The 25,332-nt window shown below is 30.7% G+C and overlaps 2 protein-coding genes across 2 annotated transcripts in view; both read left to right on the forward strand.

The window, feature by feature from the left end:
• Nucleotides 1-3,952: 3,952 nt before the first annotated feature.
• LOC136980936 (uncharacterized) lies at nt 3,953-4,366 on the forward strand. Its single transcript, XM_067277135.1, has one exon. It carries the CDS (start codon nt 3,953-3,955, stop codon nt 4,364-4,366), a length of 414 nt encoding a protein of 137 aa, XP_067133236.1.
• Nucleotides 4,367-10,551: 6,185 nt separating this feature from the next.
• The window catches only part of wkd (whacked), a 53,031-nt gene continuing 38,250 nt past the window's right edge, over nt 10,552-25,332 (forward strand). Inside the window, exons 1-2 of the mRNA XM_067277242.1 lie at nt 10,552-10,724; nt 19,015-19,234. Coding sequence (XP_067133343.1) covers nt 19,077-19,234 — 158 coding nt within the window. The 5' untranslated portion in view covers nt 10,552-10,724; nt 19,015-19,076. The remainder of the gene's footprint in view (nt 10,725-19,014; nt 19,235-25,332) is intronic.

The raw sequence follows: 25,332 nt of genomic DNA on the forward strand, positions 1-25,332 counted from the left end.
TTTTTATACCAATCAGTGGCGTGCGTCATTGGAAGCGAAGGAAGCGCTGCTTCCACCTTCCAATGACCTTCCCCTGTATTTTATAAAATATAAATTTTCATATTTTAACGTACTTTGAATTAATTAAAACTAATATTTTATTATGACTGCATCATGTATCTTTTACAAATTTCTATACTACATATAAAAAAAAAAAAAAAAACGATAAGATTTCTATTGTATATTCAGTGCAGAAAATGCACCCTGCATCGTCGAATTCCCGTTTCTTTTTCATACATTTGTTTTTGCGTCATCAAAAGTAACTCTTTTCTTGCAGACTTGGAGAGCGCAGATCTGCTGATAACTTTTCTTTTTTGTTCTGTTTGGACGATTGGTAGCTTATTGGTAGCGTAAAAGGGATGAAGACCCAGGACTACTCGTTGGTATTGACTGGGGGTGAGAGGAAGGAGAAAGAAGTTAGAGAAGAGGTGAAGAGGAAAGGAAAGAAAGATAGGAAAGGGGATGAAAAGGGAAGTCTCATGGGCGTCCTGCCGTTTTTATTAATGAAAATTAAAATATGTACATGCGGCTCTAGGCCGTTTGAACAAAAGTAATAATACAAAATGTAACCCGACAATCTTGTCTACGTGAGACCAATTAAATGCAAGTGTATACTAAAATTTGTTTACACAAAACACCATATTATTACATACTCACAAATTAAATACTATACATATGACTACTTGTCATCATTACAATTGCAAGACGAACAAGTACCATAAATCGTTGTACCGATGAACGTATGCGTGGGGTGAGACACAACCACAAAAACCCAGCTCTCACTTGGAGCCATAAACCCCCAACGCCAAACGTTGTTCACAGAAATTCAAAACACTGTTCACAGAGATCCACATTGTACAGTATGCAGCGTTCAGTTAAAGTTCGTTTCAAGTGCTCTAGTCACAGTGATATATGTAGTAAATTCCCTGAATACTTCACTAGTGAACACAAGACACCATAACGGGCACGGTTAATTGTGACCGTTTTGGTGCACTCGGCGAGGACTAGGCGCACTCGGGAGACTCCACTACCGCTCCTTCCAACTCGAGTTCTCGCTCCAGAATGACCCACGTGTTCCTCTCTCTTCCCTGAGGGCTGCACTCCCTCTTTTGTTTTAGGGGTGAGTCATCCAACAACAAAGAAAAAGTAAGAGCAATAGGTACATTCCAGAAGAATGGATAAATAGGTTGGGAAGAAAGGAACAAAGGAAATAGAAAATATAAAATATGAAAACGATATAATTACATATAAAAATATACAATTTAAACATGGCGTGTAGCCACATTAAAATATCTTGAATGTGATTGGTCTTTTGAGTGAGACGTCTTCGTTCCCGGTTGTATGTTTCACATTGGAAGATGAAATGATGCACGGTCTTGGACAGTAGATCCGTCACACTCGCACGTATCTTCCTCACTGTGCCCGAACCTATGAAAGTATTTTTTAAACTTACCATGGTCAGTAAGCGTTAGCGTTATGATGTGGTTCAGTTTGAAGTGTTTCATATGAAGCCGCTGCAGCACGTTGGGGAAGAAATCAAACGTGACTCTTCCTGTATCACCTGCACTCCATTCGGTTTGCCAGAGTTGCAACGCCGTATTCTCAAGCAGAGTTTTCATGCTTTTATACGTAAGATGAGGAAAAATAATTTCCCCAGTATTGTTTCGCAATTTTATCGGCATCTTCATTTCCTCGTATTCCGCTATGACCCCTAATCCAGGAAAAGCTGACTTTGAAGTTCCTGATAGTATTTAAAATCTCTTGAATGTGATTGGTCATGTGACATTGTCTGTTGTTACCATTGATCCTTCGCAGTGCAGTTTGACTGTCCGTGCAAATCCTAACCCGTCCAATATAATTTCTTAGGTGTAGGATATAGGACAGCGCCCTATGAATGGCAAATAATTCGGCTTTGGGCACGGTACAATGCTGTAAATCACCTGACTGGAATATTTCTGGTCCTGTCGATTGTGCGTTACCGATCAGAACTGTTTCCTTGGAATGTATTTTGACTCCCGAAGGATCTTCGCTCTCACGGGCCACAGATTCTTTTAATTACCTATAATACATATGAACAAACGCAAGTTATACAAATTTTTACAAACCTTTTAATAACAAAACAAACAATTTTCTTTTTCTGTTTAAGATCAATCTCTTTTTCTACTGCCTCAGTAGTGGTATGAGGATTTCCAAAATCCTTATTTATCCTAAATTAAAAATTATAATAAGTTTTAATCTGAACTTAAAAAATATATTAAGAATTTAATTAGAAAATATGAAATTTTTCTTAACTGTTTCGTTAATCTAAGATTCAACAAATATCAGACAGCAACGAAAGACAAAGATTAATGATGAAGACTCCATCGATTCCCCTACTAAAGAAAACGAAATTTAAATATGTTTATATGATATACTCATGATAAAATATATAGAAATGTCAAATATGTGAGTATCCAAATGCATAAGTTCTTGGAAATTCTTCTTCTTGTCTCATTTTTTCTTCGATAATGAAGCATTCTTCTTAAAGGCGATTGTTGGATATTGTTGCATAAAACATTATTTCGAATTGTTACTGTGAAAGAAAGTAAAAATGTAATCCCTGTGTGCTAAGTCACTAAGACATATTTTGTATTAGACGGCGCTATGTTGGCGAGCTTCACATTTTTTTGGTCATAGGTCACCGTCTTGTTTGGTGTGCTATCTCTCTGTGTGGCACGGTGTCTCCTCTCGTCCAGCTTTTATTCGTGTTACATATAACTGTATATTTCTGTGCATCGTTAGATTCGTTTATTTGCTTCATTTTCTGATAGGTTATGGGCCCAGGATTGCTTACAAGGAACGAATATCTAGTATAAGAAGTAAGTAAACGAATTTATTATCTAATAGGGTATGGCGGGTCCTAGCGGATTCTCAAACATTGAGAAGTTGAACGAGGACAATTACGAAATTTGGAAAATACAGATGAGAAGTGTTTTCGTATATAATGACCTGTGGAAATACGTTGACGGCACGGAAATTAAACCAGAAAGAAGCCCAGAGGAATGGATCAAGCAAGACGCAAAGGCGTTGGCGCTAATAAATCTAAGCCTTAGTCTTGGGCAGTTGAACCACGTGAAAAACGCCGAAACGTCTAAAAAAGCGTGGGACGGACTTAAGTGCGGAAGTATAAAGTTAAACAAACAATTAAAATTGTACAGTACTTAAAAAGAGGATTGGACAATAATACAGTTCAATGGGAGATGATTAGCAACTCTTAGACATGTTACCACTCATCACTTATACTGTACAGCCCTTTAGGAATGCTTTTGGAGAATACAATGATTAGGAAAACTCTCATTGTGTATTTTGAAAAGATCACTTTTCATTTGTATTCCGCATTTTCTGTTTTTATATTACTATGTAACAAAGATAGTTACAATATATATGTCATTCAAAAATTTATTTATACAGTCGACTCCACATAAGTTGTCACCCAGGTAACTCGACACCATTGGTTAAGTAGTCAGTTTTCTGTGGTCCTGGCTGACTTACATAGGCATTAATGTTAAAAAACTCCGGTTTACTCGTCACTACTGGACAAGTTGACATACTTTTGCTGTCCCACACACTAATAAGTCGTCACCCCTCCTGAAAAAATGAATTCACTTCGCATGTGTGGTGCGAACTCATTTTTTTCAGGAGGGAAAGTCGATTTATTTATTCATATATTATTAATATGTATATATATACAGGGGTTGGACAAAAATATGGAAACCCCTCATGAAATGCATAGTTAAATGTAAATGTTGATTCTAGCCAAGCCTCTAGGTAGTGCTCTTGTGTTTGCACAGGTGTCATTAATAGTCAATCTCCTCAATACGTTGCACATGTCAGTCATTGTTAGAACTGTGTTCTGTGTAGGTGGGAGTGCACAATGTCAGAGCTAAGTGAATTCGAACGTGGGCAAATTGTTGGTGCTCGTATGGTGGGTGCTTCCATAACCAAGGTGGCCGAAATGTTTGGTGTGTCAAGAGGCACCGTATCAAAGATTTATACTGCATACAGAACAAGTGGAAAAACATCATCCGCTAAGTCACAACGTGGACGAAAGTGTGTGTTGAGTGATCTTGACAGACGGTCATTGAAGAGGATTGTGACAAAAAATAAGAAGACTACAGCTGCAAAAGTCACTGCCAAACTGAATATGGAGCTCACAAATCCTGTCAGCACCAAAACAGTTCGAAGGGAGCTCCATAAGCAGGGAATTTCAGGGCGAGCTGCAATTCCAAAACCATTAATCAGTAATGCAAATGCCCAGAAGAGGAAAATGTGGTGCTCGAAGCCATAAAACCTGGACTATGGAGCAATGGAAAAGAGTCATTTGGTCAGATGAGTCTTGTTTTACACTGTTTCCAACCTATGGCCGAGTTTACGTCTGGCGAACGCCGTCCCAAGCTTACGATACAGACTGCTTGCTGCCAAGAGTGAAACATGGCGGGGGTTTGGTTATGATTTGGGGAGCCATATCGTGGTATTCCATGGGCCCCATGATTACTCTGCAAGGTCACATTACTGCCAAAGATTATGTAACCATTTTGGGCGATTGTGTCCATCCCATGGTACAATGTTTGTTCCCCAATGGTGATGCTGTGTTCCAAGACGACAGGGTGCCTGTTCACACAGCTCACATCGTCCAAGAGTGGTTTTGTGAGCACGAGGGTGATTTGTCACATCTCTTCTGGCCACCACAGTCACCAGACATCAATATTATTGAGCCTTTGTGGTCTACTTTGGAGAAACAGATGCGTGATCACTATCCACCTCCATCATCGTTACCTGAACTTGTCACTATTTTGCAAAATGAATGGTACAAGATTCCTTTGAAAACCATACAGGACCTGTATTTATCCATTCCAAGAAGACTGCAAGCTGTTTTGAATGCCAACGGTTTTCCTACACCGTATTAGTGCTTAGTAATAGGTTTCTTTTTGGTGTTTCCATATTTTTGTCCAACCCCTGTATATATACATATTAATAAAATTGCCTTAACATTTTATGTATTTTTATGTATAAAATAACAACAGATAAAAAAAGGAAAATATACAATCTACATGAACGTCACACCAGAATCAAATTTTGCGTTTTCTCATGCTAGAGGCATTAAGAATTCTTAGACGTTACTTGCCAACGATTGACAATTGCGAAGATGATGTTTTCAAGGCGTTCATGATCATTGAAAAAGAAAGTCGAAACAGTTAGGTGCTCAAAACAAACAACACTAAACGAATTTTTCAGTTTTTCATCTACAGAGTAATTGTAAATGGAGGACACAATGTATTATAAGCCTATACTACTGTATAACGCACTACTGTATTTTCCTAATTGTAGTTTTGTGGTTTTTTTCCAACTTTGCTTTAGTCGTCACATCGGATAACTCGGCACATTTCCACTTCCCCTTGGGGTGTCGACTTATGCGGACTTGACTATATTTATCTATTTATTTTATACACAATTAGAAATTGCCAGACAGCAGATGATATCCACCTCCAATTAACAAAAACCCCAACAGTGAAATACAGTTAAAACCAAAAAATAACAAAGAATAAACAAACATGATATATGTAAAAACTTGGTATATGTTAATCCGTAAATATCAACATTTAAAATTTCATAATAAAAATATAATGAAGACAATAATTGGCACTACAGTTTTTCTTGACACATTTAATGGGCCTGGCCGAACCCATAATGGGCTTGCAAAAAAAGGCCCTCTTAGTGCCCACAGGGCGGAAAGAGTTAAAAAAATAAAAAAAGTACACCCTTAGGGTTTCATGAATGGTACTAGGAAAATGGTGTTGGGTATCTTGGTAGTGAAACAAGTAAAAAGATACTAGATTAGAACAAAAGTTCTAGGTGGAACAACACTGGTGCAGCTTTTGTAGCCCGGATTCTGTTACCCGTCGTCGCCGCTAAAGGCGCCTCGATCTAGTTTCGCCGTTTCTTCCACTAGCTCTATTACGAAATCGGAGCGAGCCTGACATTCTTCAGTTCTGTTGTTTTAGGGAAAACTTCACATCAGCCCTTACACAGCGTTGGTTTGGCTCCCTTCGAAGAATCCCTTCTTAGTGTACATTCTCTTGAAGTACCCTATTAAAACGCAATGAAAAACGCAAAAAACTGCATCTGCGCCTGTAAATCTTGCAGGTCGCTTTCTCTTAACACTTTCATTGTTACGTAACATTTTCTTTGATAACACTTCCATTGTTAACATTCCCATTGTTGACAGATATTTAGTTCAGTATAAATAGAACCAATAACCATTGTAGTATTAGGACTCGTGGTGGTCGGCCCTTAAGAGTAAAATCTTACCTAAAGACTTTAATGAAGGTTTAATCACCCTCATTCCAAAATCGGACAACCTAAGTGATCTTAGACATATTAATAACTGGAGACCCATTTCTCTACTGAATACTGATTACAAAATATTAGCGAAAATCCTGGCGGCAAGGCTACAGAACTACATTAAACATATTGTAAACGACAACCAAACATGTGGAATAAAAGGTCATTCCATCCACACAAACACCCTCTTAGCCCAAACGATCTACGACTATGACATGTGAAAAAATTAAAAAAAATAAAATAAAATAAAAATAAAAAAGGACCCACCTGTGGCGCAAACCCAGGCCTACTAGCTCATGACGACACAGACGGTGCAGTGGCAGCGAACATAACTGGCGCCCGGTGCACGACACTTTATCGGCATCAATGAAACAAACGGATTTTTCATCCAACGATTTAACCACGTGGCAACTATAGAACATGGAGGCAGTAAATTATTTGGAAACTCCTTTACACAAAATCTTCTATTCAGCCAATTCCAGAATGTATTAGTCTGGAATTGCTGTTTATGTTATGATGGTCTTGATAGATATTTGTGTTTATACTGTATGGGGGTATGTAAGCTAATGAGTTTTCGTGCCCGAAATGCAGTCTACTAAAAATTTGATTGTGGTTAATTAAAGGCTAATTTTGGCAAAAATTTAGTCTATTTTCCTCCAGTCAGTCTCTGATGTGATAAGCCCCCCGATTTATTATAGCCATATTTATTAGGCTAATTAATTTAATCTTAATAATAGGTTCTAACAAAGCATAGTGACAAAAAAAAAAAAAAAAAAAAAAAAAAATTTAATGGTAATTATAAATACAACTTAACTTAAAATGTGACTAAAGATAAAATTACATTCATCTTTATATTAACGCAGTTATGTTATGAGTAATGGAAAGTCTCACATGAAGATACGTACAGTACCTTTCCTACAAGCAAAATTAAATCATTACGAATAAAAATCCGCTTGTCAAATAATTATGAGCATCGAGTGATTTGTATGCCTTCATCTGATCCAGTGTGACAGTGTTAGTTGTTAAAACCAAATAATTTACTGTCTCCATGTTCTATAGTTGGCCACGTGGTTAAATCGTTGGATGAAAAATTTGTCTGTTTCATTTCTTATGGATCCAATTCAATAAAAGAAGTTTTCTCTTTATATTTTATCAAATCATTACCTTTTAAATCGGCTGCAAAGCCAATAAAATTCCTTTCTTCCACGTTGACGTAGTAAAGTGATCAAGGCAGGGTAACGTGAAATCAGCAACCAATACGGCGCCTGTATATGTACACGGAGTCATGTGACGTCACGTGCACCCCTCTACAGATATTTTGGAATGCGATGTTCGACATTATCTGTATGTGAACCTAACTGCCGAGTTTCGTAGCAATTGGTCGAACGGGTGTAGAGCGAAGAAATATTTGAAGGAACATTCTCATTTACATATATGAATGGTTTGTGTGTGAAAAAATTGTACTATGCTATAAAAAATTATGTGCTCTTGAAACATCTGAATTATGTAACTACAAAGATGACATGTGAAATAATTTAAAAATAAAAAAGGACACCGGTGGTGTGAACCCGGGAGCCGTATTCAGTAATTTCAGTAACGCAGAATTCCTAACTACGCTCGCTGAACCTAACTCTTTCATGTATTTTTAGCTCTGCCATCTAAGACTAACCTGGGTGCTCTGCGTTACTGAGGACAGTCCAGTTCTGGCAGCTCGTGGCGCAGGGTGGAGCGCTCCAGATCCTACCACCGCGAGTACTTTAACTGAACGCTGCATACTGTACAATGTGGATCTCTGTGAACAGTGTTCTGAATTTCTGTGAACAACGTTTGGCGTTGGGGGTTTATGGCTCCAAGTGAGAGCTGGGTTTTTGTGGTTGTGTCTCACACCACGCATACGTTCATCGATACAACGATTTATGGTACTTGTTCGTCTTGCAATTGTAATGATGACAAGTAGTCATATGTATAGTATTTAATTTGTGAGTATGTAATAATATGGTGTTTTGTGTAAACAAATTTTAGTATACACTTGCATTTAATTGGTCTCACGTAGACAAGATTGTCGGGTTACATTTTGTATTATTACTTTTGTTCAAACGGCCTAGAGCCGCATGTATATATTTTAATTTTCATTAATAAAAACGGCAGGACGCCCATGAGACTTCCCTTTTCATCCCCTTTCCTATCTTTCTTTCCTTTCCTCTTCACCTCTTCTCTAACTTCTTTCTCCTTCCTCTCACCTCCAGTCAATACCAACGAGTAGTCCTGGGTCTTCATCCCCTTTACGCTACCAATAAGCTACCAATCGTCCAAACAGAACAAAAAAGAAAAGTCATCTGCAGGTCTGCGCTCTCCAAGTCTGCAAGAAAAGAGTTGCTTTTGATGACGCAAAAACAAATGTATGAAAAAGAAACGGGAATTCGACGATGCAGGGTGCATTTTCTGCAGTGAATATACAATAGCAATCTTAACGTTTTTTTTACATGTAGTATAGAAATTTGTAAAAGATACATGATGCAGTTATAATAAAATATTAATTTTAATTAATTCAAAGTACGTTAAAATATGAAAATTTATATTTTATAAAATATAAGGGAAGGTCATTGGAAGGTGGAAGCAGCTCTTCCATCGCTTCCAATGACGGCATACTACTGAGTGACAGCAGCACTCGGTATTTCCAGGTCGTCTCCGTCCCAAGTATTGAGCGGGCATGACGCTCCTTGACTTCGGTGATCGGACGAGAACCGGTATTTTCAGCGAGGTATGTCCGCTGTCTAAGGCAAATCGCCTGCACATCATCATTTATGCATATTCGTACCCAATTCGCGCCTCGAATATCGCTTTTTGTTCTTCTTCCCATCACATTCCACGCTAAATACACTTTAACAATTACTGATTTAGACCGAACTGAGATTGTATTAAAAGGTCCAATCCGAGTTAAAGTTGATTTTTCCCCGTAAATGATAATGAACGGCGATTTAGCGAATATCATTACAGTAAAATATTAGCTAATGGTGAAAAGCTTGACAGGCGCTGGATGATTTTTTTCACAAACAAAGGATGCTGTTTACTGCTTTCCATGTCTAATGTTCGGACTAGAAAATACAAGAATTGGATCCAGTGAAGGAGTGTGTGATTGGAAACACTTGGGTGATTATCTGAAGTCTCATGAGTCTAGCCGACTGCACAAAGATTGTATGTTGAAATGGTTAAATTTAGTGAACGGGTTAAAAAGCTGTACCACTATTGACTCTTTTGCCCAAACTAAAATTGAACAAGAATGGCAGCATTGGAGAGATATTTTAGGAGGACTATTTGTAATTGTCAATTTTTTAGCACCTCACAATTTGGCCTTCAGAGGTCATAGGAATTAATATCTGACTCAGATTCAAGTGAGACTAGCGGAACTTTATAGATATAGTAAAGTTAATAGCCCGATTTGATCCAATGTCGCGCTATTAACTATATTAAATCTATGGAACGCATTATCGTATTTTACATTAATTTATATGGGAAAAATTGTTTCGCATTACGATTAAGCTTCTGGAACGAAGTATGCTCGTTAAGCAAGGTTCCACTCTATGGTTAACATGTATTTTTTTTATTTTCCCTGTCTTTTTTTTTAAGGACCTAATGTTTTCTTCTGCACGCGGGGCGCAACCGATCTTAATTCGCCTCTGAAGTAAAGTCATTTTGACTCGCACCATCTCAGTTAAGAGTTAAATATTTTCATAGACATCGATAATATCAATTTTTATAAAATAGAAAATGTGTTTTTTAATGTAACAGAAACAGGAATATATTTTTAAAATAGAATAATTTTAGCATTAGTTTAATTTAGTAATTTATCCTGTCAAATGACAAATATATTTCCTGAAAACAATTTTAGCGGAACCGAACCTAATTCGTACTACTTGGAACTTCAAAGCGACCATTTGAAATCTCGATATAATTATCAAAATAAAAAAAAATTAGATATTTCTAAATATTTTCTCAAGATCATAATATATTTATTATATTAAATAAGTATATTTACAAAACGTATATTTAATTTTCTCGTGGATGAAATAAAGTTTTACGTGTAAGATCACCGTAAATTCCAGAAGAGGGCGTTTTCGCTTCCTAGTTTGTTTCCAGTATTATGTTGTTCGATGACAGTCTGCTCGGATGACTGCAGTTGGTTAGTTGGTTTTTACGTTCGTGTTTTATTAAAATTATAATATATCCTATCAGCATTGTGTATCAATCATATATTGTTAGAACAGTGCAATATTTATGGTAATTTAGGCGGAAATATCTAGAAGGTAAGGTAATACATGAAAGTCTATATATGATAACTTTAGCATGTTTAAGACTGTATTTAAATAGGAGTTCTGTTTATTATATTATAAACTTCGAATTCGGAATAATTGTTTTGTAGTTATTGATTTTATTAATAGAAATAATTAGTTGATATAATGAAGAATTTACATTTTATTATATCATCATCTCCCTTAAATATTAAACTTGTAATAAACAAAAACAATTCTTTCTAAGCTATATTATGTTCAGAATTAAAATTAGAAGATACAGGTAAAAGAAATTAATGCAATTCCCATATAATAATTTATTGGCTAATGTGATTTCATATATGAATTGGTATATTTTTTTAAAATAAATGGAAATATAAAAGTCATTGTATGATTTATATATTTATTAAAGTTTTAATACTTTATTTAATCAGATGAAATTTTATGTAATTAATTATATAGCATTACATATTAAAATGCTATAAAATTGTTAAAATTCCAAAGTTTTAATCTAAGATTTCTTCAGTTTTCAGAAAATCTAGATATGTATTTCATCTTTAAATTACATTTTTTTTTTTCTCGAATACATATCCTATATTTTTAGTTGGAATTTATTCCTGTTTCATATTTATATCAACAATTGCTGTCTATATTACAACAATTTATGAATAATTTTATTTATTTTTAAACTGTCATTATATCAAACATACAAATAATATTTTCATTTTATCTATATAAAAGAATAAAAATGATTGCTTATCATATTTTCTAGTTAAAGAAAATTAAATTATGGGAAATTATTCTTACAAAATTTAGTAAATGTTTCAATGTGAGAATTATTAGTAAATTATTTTTATGCATTTGATTTTTTTTAAAAATTAAATGGATTTTTTCTAAAGTTGAAATATTTAGTTCAATTGTTTCAAATATTTTGGTACATATAACTTGAAATTGTCATAAATGTGATCTCTGAAAAATTCTTTTCATGAACAAATGAATTATTTTATGAGTTTTAATATTATTTGTTTACAATGTTACATTATCTTGTTTTGATATAAAAGTTTTAATTTTTAAATTTATTCTGTTTATAAGAATTTTTTTTTTGGTCACTCCTACATCTCAAATTACATATTAGAATTACAAAAAATGTATATATTTTCAGGTAAAATATATATGAAAAAATATATTTTTGTTGTTACATATTTATTTTCATAAAAAATTGTCAAATTTTTTTTAATATCAAATTTATATATATAAATATAATATAATATATATCTATGAATATTGATTTATCATTGCCATAGTTATTTTCTTCCTTTGAAAAATTTAATTGTAAATTTAAATATAGCTTATTACAATGTATTGATTACCTCGTGGATTATTTTTGTATTTTCATATGTATATAGCAGAGGTGGCTGAACTTGAATGAAAGCAGAAAATCAATCTGGTATCTGATTAAAATCTCTAGTATGTTATATAAATGTGCAATTATTTGAATTTGCTTTTATATACAGTATATATATATATATGTGTGTGTGTGTAATTCTAGATTTCTCTTTTACTAGACAAATATAAATTTTGAAGGTACGAAGTTATGAATTATGGTTAATGACTATTTTTATTATTTGCATAATTTAAAAACTACCATTAATAAAGTTAAATTGAATTTAAGAAAATTACTTTATATTTCAAAAAAATATTTTAAATTTTAACTAAATAAGTATTTGTGTGGTTAAAATTTTAAAGTTTATTAATGATGATATAAATAGGTCATAGAAAATTATTTATTCAGTTTCTTTATATTGCTTTGGCCTATAAATTAATAGTAATTAGTCACTTCAAATTTGAGATGATATTACATAATTTAAAATATTTTTTTATAATTAAATTATGTTGATTATCAATATGGTACTTTTTACTTAACTACCATAACTAATTTTTAATGTCAGATACTTTATTCTTTTATTCAAACTATATATGAATGTTTTTAAAATAAATTATATTAATTTGTTAAAGTCAAGCTTGCCACTGTAGTCAGTTTGATGAAGCAAACTATAAACCTTTATAACAGTGGATAGCTTTGGAGAAATGCAAACATTAGTTTGTTTTTGATGTTTTAATAATAATAGAAATAGTTACTTAGTTTTTTCTTGCTGTATATATGTTTTCTTAATATTGTAATCTATTCATTTTAAGCAGCTCATTTTTACTAAAGATTAAATATTTTTCAAGATAGATTCCATCTCATCTTCAGATCTGAGGCTAAAACAATTTGAAAATGAGAAGTTATCCATCTAAAAAAAAAACATTTAATCTATAGTAAAAATATGCTTCTTAAATGATGTTCAATATTAATACTAATAATTTTTTCTTATTTTTATTTAATTTTTGTTTTTTTTAATAAATGGATGTATCAAGGGTACATTACAAAAAAATTACATAAATTATAGATCAAATGCTTAATATTTCAAAGATATGGCTCTTCAAAACTTTTGTTAGCTGCATTATATTAATACTCTAGCCTAGTTGTTGGATAATTCTGATATATGCTAGTTGTGACTGATTTCTTTCTTTTTGCTTTAGCTTATCAGCAGTTACTTTCATTATGCAAAAGCATGTTATTTATAGATACTGTGCAGTGAAGAAATATATGCAAGTTGATTTATAATTCTTAATTCTTCATATATTTGGTATTTTATAAATTTAAGAGAACTACTTTGCTGCATGCTAATTCTCTTTCACTTTGTCAATGACAACATCAGTATTAAAAAACAAATTTTAAAGATTCAAATTTTTAATTGGGAATTCTCCAGAATAACTAGAATTTTATTGATTTATCTTCAATGTAGGGATTTATGATTATAAAAATTGTATATTAAATTTTAAACATCAATTCTTTCTCTGTCCACATTTTTAAACAAATATTTACATCTGCAAATATGACTTTTTTCAACGAGTAGCTTTTGTTTACTTATCAAGATCTCTTAGATTCCTTAAATTCAGGACTTATCTCCTCAGTTATACAAAAATTTATAAGTTTAATATTAAATTTATATTATATTGAATCTTCAATTGAAGATTCTATGGAACAAATAGTATCCAAATTTGAATATGAATTGAATGTGGAAAATTGGTGATGTAAAATTTATTGATGTTTGTTAAAAAAAAAAAATGCCACAAAAAATTATTGTGGCAATTTTTGTATGAACTCAATCAACAATAATATTCAATAATATTGTGAATATACTCAGGCAAGATTCATATAGGTCTTTCAGGACAAAATTTATCAAGTTAATGCATTCATATTTTTAAATAGAACAATTAGTTCATTTTTTAAAAAAACATATATTTCTATCTTTGTATTTTTAAGCATTGTGTATAAAATTAACTACTATTTCAATTAAACAAATACTGTTATTTTAATTAAATATGATAATGCACTTTATGTAATTCTAATAATGGATCATCTAAAATAATATTTTGTGTTACTGTAATAAGAGCATTTTGGATAAGAAATGATGAATATCTATTACCTACTTATATATAATAAGTGTATAAATGAATAAAGTATGAAATAAGACTGTTATTTTCTAATTATTATGAATAGATTATTAAATAAAACATATAAATACTAGGAAGTTTTATATTTTAATGATTGAAATCTTTTGGAAATGTAATAAGTATATACAGGTATTCCTCATATTATACAGTAGTTATGTTCTGAAAAAATGCTGTTTTATGCAAATCTGTGCTATATGTAACAAAGGACTAATGCAAAACATAGGATTACATTCCAGAAGTTAGCAAAGTATACTATCTATTCTTTTTTATTACTAAGAGAAATATGTTTACTAAAGCAATTGATAATTTATTTCCAATCAATAATTAACTAACAATCACAATTAAAAGTACCGTATTACTCATTAATATTAATTTTAGTTAAACAAGGGCGTCTTCTTTTTATAAAGTATTGTAGTCATCTCAGCTGTTTTGTTAATGTTGATCAGAAGTATAAGTAACATTTTCATATTTTTTATTTTTATCATAAAAAATTTTTATGGATGACAAAATAAAAATATGTTATTAATCAAATATTTGTTCTAGTAGGCTTCACTTGTTCATTTGAGTACTGAGCGACTTTTTACCAGCATTTGTATTTGAATACCAAATTGTTCAAGTACTGAGATACCTCTGTATTTCGTTTCATTTTTACGAATGAAGTAATCATTTATATGTAAGTAATACTGATGGTTAAAAAACATTTAGTAACACTTACCTAAAAATGTTTAAATAAGCTTTACTAAATACAAAAATTAATCTATAAAAAGAAAACTCTGAAACAGTCTTAAGGGATAAAGTCTGAAAGCAATGATGATGATACCTGGTTGATAGAAAAGTTAGGACAAGGAAGAAAATATTGTACTATCAGTTTTCATTAAAGTTAACCTGACAAAAAACACAAAATAATTTGAAAATTTCAAGGTTCTAAAATCCATGAGAAAATTTGAGATGACACATGTGCTTATTTGAATAAAAAAAATCTAATAACAAAGTTTCCACTTAAAAATTGTGAAAGTTTGTACAGAGGATTTCTAAAATAGTGTTAGAGTGAAACTGTGTTGTAAAAGTATCATGCTATATGAGGGATATCTGTATACCATACTGATATACTAGTATTACCAAATGATCTGCAAGATTACTAGTAAGTAACTGAGACCTAGAGATATTTTAAATTCTGTGAAGATTGTGTTGTATATTTCTTCCAGCCCAGTAAAGATTCTAGAACCGTATGTAAGTAGTGTTTAACCAGTATGGTTATATCTAAATTCATTAATTAGCTCTGGAAGCAAAGATTGGACAGGTCTGGATAGTGTAATTGCCAATGCATATGCACAGTAAGCAGGAGTTGTGTGTTTGAGTTACACTCTGGGTCGATATTTTCTTCCAAAATATTTTAAATAAAAATTTGAAAATAAATTTAACGATGGCTTAATCATCTATCTCTAGCCAAATTGCTTTGTTTCAGATTATTAATTACTTTTAATAAAGCCAAATAAATAATCCAGCAGATCATTTCAGAAATGTGTTTCTCACTTCAAATATGAGGGCAGTTTTTTTTTTTCAATCTCCAATGGTCCATAAAACAAAGACAAGTGTAAATAACAAAATGAATTTATTACCAAACAGCTACAAACCTGGTTACTTTTCGACATAATCACCATGAAGATTGAGGTATTTGTCATATCTGTGGACGAGCTTTTCCATCCCCTCTTCATAGAATGTTGCCGCCAGTGAATTGAGATGGTCCCTAACATTGTTTTGAAGATTGTCATTAGTCTCAAACCTCTGCCCTCCTAGCCACATTTTCAGTTCAGGAAAAAGGTGGAAATCTTCCACACGTTAAAAAGTTCCAAGCTGGGTGGAAGTCTGAAAGGTGAAAGTCTTCACCACCTTTAAACACCCAGCGTATAGTGCCGAGCAACTTCCATCTCTTTCCTGAACAGAAAAAGTGGCTAGAAGGGCAGGGGTTTAAGACTAATGATGATCTTCAAAACAACATTAGGGCCCATCTCAAGTCATTGCAAGTCATTGGCGGCAACATTCTATGACAAGGGGATGGAAAAGCTTGTCCACAGATATGACAAATGCCTCAATCTTCACGGTGATTATGTCGAAAAGTAATCAGGTTTGTAGCTAACTTTTGGCTTTTGGTAATAAATAAATTTTTATTTATATATTTTTTTTTTTTTTTAATGGACCATTGGAGGTTGAAAAAAAACAGCCTATGTATATAAAATATTAAATAAGAAGTTACATAAGATATAATAGAATTTCTTTTCATAAATAGTTTTAATTCTTAATGAGTTAAAATTATTTAAATTTAACTTTAGAATCAGATTTCAAAAGTTTGTAATAAATGCTAGTTTTTGTTTCTAAAAAGCTTGGTTGTTTCTTGTTTTTGCAATTTTAGAACAAATACAAAATTTAAAATCAATAATTAGGAAACTTTTAAAAATTAAACATGATATCAAGAATCCATGTTATACATTTATAGAATTTAAATTATATATAAATATATCAAATCATTTTTTTTGAAATTTTATCTTCAGAAGCCATCAAATAATGTATATTTTGAAAATGTTTAAAATAGATTAAATTACTTCTAGACTATTTTTTCAAGCTTGTATTTTTTTTTTCCTTTGGTGTCATATGTATAATCAGTTAACTCACTTTTTCATATTAGTACTAAGAAAAATTCTTGAAGAGAAGATATTGTTACTACTGTTTCTTTAAATAATAGTTTGTTGTTAAGTTTCTGTAAATATTGATATATAAGATAATCTGTTGAAATATCAGATAAATGATTTAATGTATTTGTAAAAATTGACACTTAACTACATAAATTTAGCCAAGTATCAATTTTTAGTAAAGTTGATAAAGATGTATATTTATTTAATTGCAAAAAATTGTTGTGAATTATTAATTTTGCAATATTTAAACATCATTCTTAGATCTCACTGTTTGTATTGATTGCTAGCAGAAAAAAAAATGTTAATATTTTTGGTAATTTTATTTTAAAGAATTTTAAGTTACTGTATTAAAATTATATATTAAAATTGCTTTTATTAACAATATAACTTTATTTTTCAATATTTTTCTCTTAGAAATGTTTGGTGTTTGGCTTATGTAAATGCTGTGTTAATGAAATCACAAGTTCTTGAGACTATAAATATTAGTGTTTGTATTGGTGAACTTATATTGGGTAATAATAGATTAAACATCCATTGTAATGTTTTTAATGTTTCTTTAGATGAATAAATGATTATTCATTTTATCTCTATTGACATTATTTTGCTGTAGTCAGTGCTAATTTTATACTGTCATTCTAAAGTCAACTTATTATGTTATGCAGATTTTAAGCATATTCATTTTATTCTCCTGATCATTGCTTGTTGCACTGTTTTGTCACATGAGTGAGCCCTAATTAATTCGTTGAATAATTATTTTCCTTATTGACAATAACATGTATGTAATAGACCATAACTTGCATATAAGCTGGATCCACAATAATTCATATATTTATTGATGATGTGTAATCATAAATGCATTTTCCAACTGTCTTTCATACCTTTGTTAATATTTTTATCACAGTTTTCCTTGATTTTCTGAAAGGTTCTGCTATTTTATTATAATTTCATTTCTTACTGTAATACTAATCTGGTACACCCATAATGTACACCAGCATCCCAGTCTCATTATTTAAATTGGCATGCTTTGTGACAATGATACATCATGGTTGCTGTCAGATTGTTTTTACTGTATGGATGTTTGTTTATTCTTTATAAGCTAACATTGCTACATCTTTTTAAAAATAATAAAAGTATTATCTGTTTGGCTGTTCAGAGATTGAGTTAAGATGTGTTATATGAGTTACATTGTTAATTTTAAGAGTCAATGCAATTTGTAAGCTGTACTTTGGTCATTACTGTTGTATATTACACATTCCCAAACAATCTGGCACTCAAACTATAAAAAGCAAGTATTGTTTAAAAACATCTTAAATGTTAATATATACAATTCAACACTTTCTTGCATTGTAAATTTAGTTTTATGAATGTTTGGCTTGTAATTTTTTTTGTGGTTCGTGGAATTTTGCTAGTCTATAATTGAAAAATAGAGAAACTTTTGTAATAAGTTAATTTACTATGATCCAAACTCAAGTTTGTTACATAAAATAAATGACATTAGTATATATTGATTATTTATAACAGTTTAGCTTAAACTATTGTATAATTAATTTGAACTATTGAAAAATTTTTATCTATCATAGTTATTTCAATAGAAAATAGTTTTCTAGAACAAAACAACATATAATTAAAAAAATGCAGAAAAACTTTGCATTTAGCATATTAATATATTTTTCTTATATTTTTCTTTAAATTTTAAAAATGATTTTTTTTATATGAATACATCTTTTTTGCTCTATAAAAAGATAATTTCATTAATGTTAATAATTTTATTTAAATTTTATGTTACATCAAAAATGTCTTATTTTTGTACAGTTTATTCTCAAATAAAATCTGAAATTAAAGTAGAATCGGATACCATTTTGATTTGCAATATTTACTTATATTAAACATAATTAACATGATTAAAAATAAATTTTATTGTGAAAAATTAATTTCAGATTCAATATATGTAAATAAAATAATTATGAGAATATAATTATTTAAGTAAAATATACATTTTTAAAATTATAATAATTATAAAATAGAAGTTTTTAATTATTATTTTTTTTTTTTAGGTTAAAATTCTTTTGAGAATGTTTCGATAAATGTATTAGTTTCCATTGAAGTTTGATCACAAATGGCAAGTTCATGCCCAGATGATTCAATTGATGATGGTGATAGTGATGCAGATACTGTCAGCAGCAATGCAACTTTACAAAATGGATCTGTTACTTCTGAAACAATGGTTGATAGATTTGGATTTCTTGGAGGGTCACAGTATACAGAACCAGGACTGTAAGTTAATTTTTTTGATTTTTTTTTTTTTTTTAAATTATAGATATTCTATGGAGACAGTTTTAGATTAACTATTAATATTTGACTTTCCTTTAGCAAATTTGTGATGTTTTAATTGATATTCTAGAAAATTTAGGTAATTTACTAAGAGGTAATTGGTAGAAGAAATTGAAAACAGCTATATGAAATTATTTAATAATTATTAAATAATTTCATATAGCTAAATTAAATAAGTCTAAAATATTAAATTATTAAATAAGTCTAAAATAGATTGACACTAGAAGACTAAGCCACAACATTTATAAAGTCAGGAGGAAACATGTCTAAGATAACAATACAAAAGTATCTGTAGATGCTTGAATGGATTAAAATTAATAAATTCAATGGCTATTATTTGCAAATAGTTGTAATCATCTATTAGTTTGAAGAGCATGAGACTTGGGTTCTGTAGATTTGAGCATTGCTATTCTGTAAGTTAGTTTGTTTTCTTCATTAAAGAAATGCTGTAGCATTTGAAGAGGATTATCATTCAGTATTGAGAGAGAGTATCCCACATCTTTACAAATCACTAGAATGTATCTTAACAATTTGAACTGTATAATTGAGTTATAATTATTCCTTATCACATGTTCATTATCTATATATCATAATACAATGAATGATTTGTTAGATCATATTATAATGCACTGCTATACTATTTATTATCGCATAAAACAATATGGAATTTAGGCCGATAGTTTTATGAATCGAATTGCCAATATCGGGTTTATATGGAGTGTCACATTGCTTTTCTGATGTAGCGGACATCTTTTGTATTATACTTTTGTATTGTCGATTTCTGAATACAACAGGACAACAAGTAGATTAACAGCTCATGTTTTGTTTGTATTATTGTAGTAATATTTGAACATTTTAATTCTGCAAATATACTTTTATCATTGTTTTGTAGCTGTTTCTTGTAATATACTTGAATCATCAGATATAGACATTTGTTCACAAAATGTCTTGACAGTATCAGATTGCTTTATGATGAGATTTGCTTGATTACAATCAGACTCTTCAAAAATTGCTTGATATTTGTTTTCATGCACGACATAATCACATGAAATTAAGTCAGGATTTTTTGTATAAAGATGACAGTGCATACTAGGATTAATTGCACTGCTTATACTTATTTTATTATTGCATAAAACAATATGGAATTTAAGGCCGATAGGTTTATGAAGTAAAATTTGAGAGGGAAAGTATAGCAATTAGTCAAAAAATGACCCTCAAGATTTTTAGATTATTGGACTTAGAACCTTGAAATGTTGAGAAATGCAAAACAATTTGGGATTTTTTCAATATGTATGGGTGTTTGTATGTGACATCATTTTGTTCACCCACTTTGAAGCTTAATAACTCTTGTGCATTTTGTGAAAAATTTCTGAAATTTTGCTTTGAGGTTAGGTATTGGGGGGATTTATACTATTAAATTTTGATGGTTAGAGGTTGAGGGAATGGGGAAATAGAAGGGAAACATGTGTCATATCTTATGTGGGATTGAACTTAATGAAGATTTTACTTCATATTAGCAATTACAATTTTTTATAAAACTCATCCTTACCTTGAAAATTAAACTTTTTGCTAATTGGGGTACCCTTCTTTTAGAGTAGACAAATTTGAAGGATTTAGAAAATTTACACAAAATACTGTACTTTCAATTAGATTTGAACTAAGAAGTTGTAAACTTTATTTAAAAATAAGGTTATTGTAAACATACATATATCTTATTGTGTAAAACTAATTATTTTAATTTAACTGAAAAATACCTATGTGAAATTTTTTCTTGAAATTTTCCGATGTTTCATAGGTTTTTTCTCGGGTTTGGTTTTCTCTGCCTGTTGCCCTCATGATTAGGCCACACTAGGCTGTCACGGTAATAGAAAAAAAATTATGTTTAAACATAATTTTTTTTTCAGTTTTGTGGGGGCCCTGGGCACAAGCCCCAAATGCCCTTATGTAAATCTGGCCCTGTTACTATTAGCAATTACAATTTTTTATAAAACTCATCCTTACCTTGAAAATTATAGTACCTTGCAATTTATAGTAATTAATATAAAAGTTTCCTAACCCCTTCAGAAGCCTCTTGTTTTATGAATGATATAGTTTCAAGAAAGTCTTTAAAAGCTTCAGATACAAATAGTCATAAATTTGATTGGCCAATAATTCAGTAGGTTATCAAATCACAGATGCATTTATTATTGGGTTGTTCGGAAAGTTCGTAGCGATTTTTGATAGCCGACAGTTGAGACACCGATTGACGCAAAAATGATTAGAATTGTACAAACCAATGAATATTACGATAAATGACCTTGAGACGCGTCCGTTACAAAAAAACCGTTAAGATTATTCAAATAGCGTTTAATTTGGCTCATTGCAAAAATGGATGCGAACAACGTGCATTATCGACACTTGTTTCTTTTCTTTTTTCGTAAACGCAAAAATGCTGTACAAACAGCAAAAAAGATATGTGATGTTTATGGTGGGAGTGCTGTATCAGAATCAACTGTTCGAAAGTGGTTTGCAAAATTTAAAACGGGTAATTTCAGCCTTGAAGATGCTCCTCGCTCAGGAAGACCTCCTGTTATTGAAGAGGACCAAATCAAAGCATTATTGGATGAAAACCCTCATTACACAACTCGAGAGATTGCAGACATAGTGAAGTCATCAAACAGTACTGTATTTCAACATCTAAAGAAGCTCGGATACGTGAATCGTTATGACATTTGGATACCTCACGACTTAACGGAAAAAAACTTACTGGATCGCATCTCCATTTGTGATTCTCTTGAAAGACGAAATGAAAATGACCCTTTTCTGAAGCGTTTAGTGACAGGTGATGAAAAGTGGATCATTTATAACAACATCAGCCGAAAACGATCGTGGGGTAAGAAAAATGAATCACCATTAAAAACTCCAAAGGCCGGTCTTCATCCAAAGAAGGTCATGCTCACTGTCTGGTGGGATTGGAAAGGAATCCTGTACTATGAGCTGCTTCCACAGAATCAAACAATTGATTCTGATAAGTATTGTTCCCAATTGGATAAGCTGAACATGGCAATTAAAGAAAAACGTCCGGAACTGGCCAATAGAAAAGGCATTGTGTTTCACCAAGATAATGCCAGACCTCACACGTCTTTACGAACACGCCAAAAATTATTGGAACTAGGCTGGGATGTTTTACCCCACCCCCCTTACTCACCCGACCTTGCCCCGTCGGACTACCATTTGTTCCGTTCTCTACAAAATTCCCTTCATGATAAAAACTTTGATACTTTGGAAGCTTGCAAAAACCACGTGGATCAGTTTTTCGCGGAAAAAACTGGAAAGTTCTACGAAGAGGGTATCATGAAGCTGCCCCATAGATGGCAACACGTCATTAAAAACAATGGCGCATACATAATGGAATAAAAGTATATTTTTAGTATTAAAACAATTTCTTTTATTTCTCTTAAAAATCGACCAATAATTCAGTAGGTTATCAAATCACAGATGCATTTATTACATTTTAAAATTTATAAAATTTCAAAGAGCGCTAAGATTTGATTAGTCAGTTTGCATGTGAGAATAAGATCATTACTTTAGATGTAAAATGTCATTATAAAATTTTGAATTTTGTTTTGCAATCAAAAGTGTAATTATATACAGTATCAATCTATTTTCAACCTTTTGATGATATTGTATATCTCCTTAAATACAAAAAATCCCACAAATTTAGACATTGTTGAAATATGATTTTAAAACTATGAAGACACATACTGTAAAAAAAATATGCATTGAGTCTATGGGGATTAAGTCAGGACAAAAATGAAATTTGAGTTAAGGACTTTCAACTTATCAAGACAAGGCTTTAGGATTTAGTCCAGCTATGGCTGCTCTTTGCTTCTGATGTTATGAATATGATTTCAAATCACTTGCTAGTTTGCAACACTGTCAGACCAAACCAATAGAACTTTTCCATTGGGAGAAAGGATGATCCCTAAGGTATTGCTTTCTTCCTGGCAACATACATCTCTATCTACCTAGGAAGTTAAATTAAAGAAGTTAAAATAACTACATAAGAATTGAAAATTAAATCTTTGTAAAGTTGCAACTACTATGTTTTTGGGGCAATCCACTTTTTCTCCTTTCATGGCCCTGCAAGAGTCTACTTTATTCCAAAAACATCTACTCTTAAGATAATATATTTCTTGATATTTTTAATGTAAATTATTTTATATTTCTGAATTATGCATTCATAAATATGTATTACAAGAAATGCTATTTAAAGACTAAAAATTAAATAAATTGCAGTAAAATATTTATGTTGTTTATATAAAGTAAAATAATGTTCTAATGCTACATAATTATTGGAGAAAAATTTTTAGAAATAAAAACAATCATTGTGTATCATTTAAGATAAAGCTCTTTAACTTAACCTCCAATTAAAAAAAAATTACATAAAAAATTATCTTCAAATATTAAAATACAGTTTCTTCTATAATTAGAAGAAATATAATACTACATATGTTAATTATATTAAACAATATCTTATTTCACTGAGCAATAATTATTGGAATTTTTATTAATAAATATTAAATTTTAAAAAATATTTGATTAAAGTTATTTTTAAAAAAAACAATACCGTATTTTACGGACTATAAGACGCACCTTAATTTTTAAGCAATTTTTAAAAAATACCTATAAGACGCACCTGAATTTTGGAGGCAATTTTTCGAAGAAAAAAGTGCATCTTATAGTCTGTAAAATACGGTATATATTACTGTGACATTGTCACAATGTTGGGCTGTAATTTTTAATCATATTTTAATTTAAAAAATCACATGACTTTTTGTTCAGATTAGAAGTTTTTATATAGTTAAGCAGGGCTCTGGTCCCTAAGCTTTCTGTATGTGACATCTATTTTCATCTAACTCATTTTATTCTTGAGATTAATGAAAGATGGATGGACAGACGGATGACAGTGGGAATTTATAGGTCTGTAATTTGAAAATTGCAATTTAAGAATAAACATTTTCAATATATATATATTATTCAAATTGAAATTACAGAAAAATCTAGTTTTTGACTAAATGTCTTGTGAGTCAAATATTACTAAGATAATACAGTTTTTAAGATTTCATACTGATATCAATTTCTGAAATACTGTTGAAGTGTTTTAGCTATATTATTCAAGATAATTTATTCACATTTTAATTTATTCAGAATTTTTAGAGGTTACCTCTAAGAAAAGATAATATAATGTTTTAATCTTAATGTTCTCAATTAAAAAATGGGGCTGTGCTCTGAAGAACAGTGTAATAATCATGCTGATTTTACATGACTGATAACAGTTATGTAACTATGGATAAATTACATTTTTCAAATTCAGAAGTTGACCTAACTCAAATTTTTGTCTAAATTTTCTGATACTGTTTTCATACAATGTCTCTAAAATTATTTCAAACTTTGAACTTAACCTACATTCTAGCAGAATTATGATAAATTAATTTATTGTAAGATTTGGATGGTTGTGCTAAGTTTTCAGTTTTTGAAACAATATAACACCGATCATTTAATACTTCAAAAAGTCTGAATTGACTGAAAAATTTGGGCTCTAGTTTAAAATTTTTTACTATATCAATATTAAACAGTAAAATATGTAAAAGTTTAATTTTTTATTAACTGCATTTTTATTTTTTAATTGAAAATGAATTTAATAGTAAAATAAGCATTTTTTGACTTTTTTGAAAGATAATAATTAAGAATCTTTCAAAAATTCTTATATTGATAAATTTTTCAGAAGAATTTATCTTGAAGAATTTAACAATATATGCTAAAGAATTAATCTGTATTTAATTTTATTAAAATTTAGGAAAAGTCTTTTAATAAGAAATTAAAATATTGTATCTTGATGAAAAGCAGTACATATATTAATAAAGATTATATTATAAAGAAAGTGTGATAAATAAATTTTTAAGTATTACTTAGCATGAAGTGTAGAAAGTGAATATGAGTATCTTTTAAATAGAGAGGGAAAAAAGTGTTCTGTATCTGATGTGGAACTTAGCCAATAT

The sequence above is a fragment of the Centruroides vittatus genome, unplaced genomic scaffold (genome assembly GCF_030686945.1).
Source record: "Centruroides vittatus isolate TY-2023 unplaced genomic scaffold, ASM3068694v2 contig_738, whole genome shotgun sequence".
In the NCBI taxonomy this organism is placed as follows: Eukaryota; Metazoa; Arthropoda; class Arachnida; order Scorpiones; family Buthidae; genus Centruroides; species Centruroides vittatus.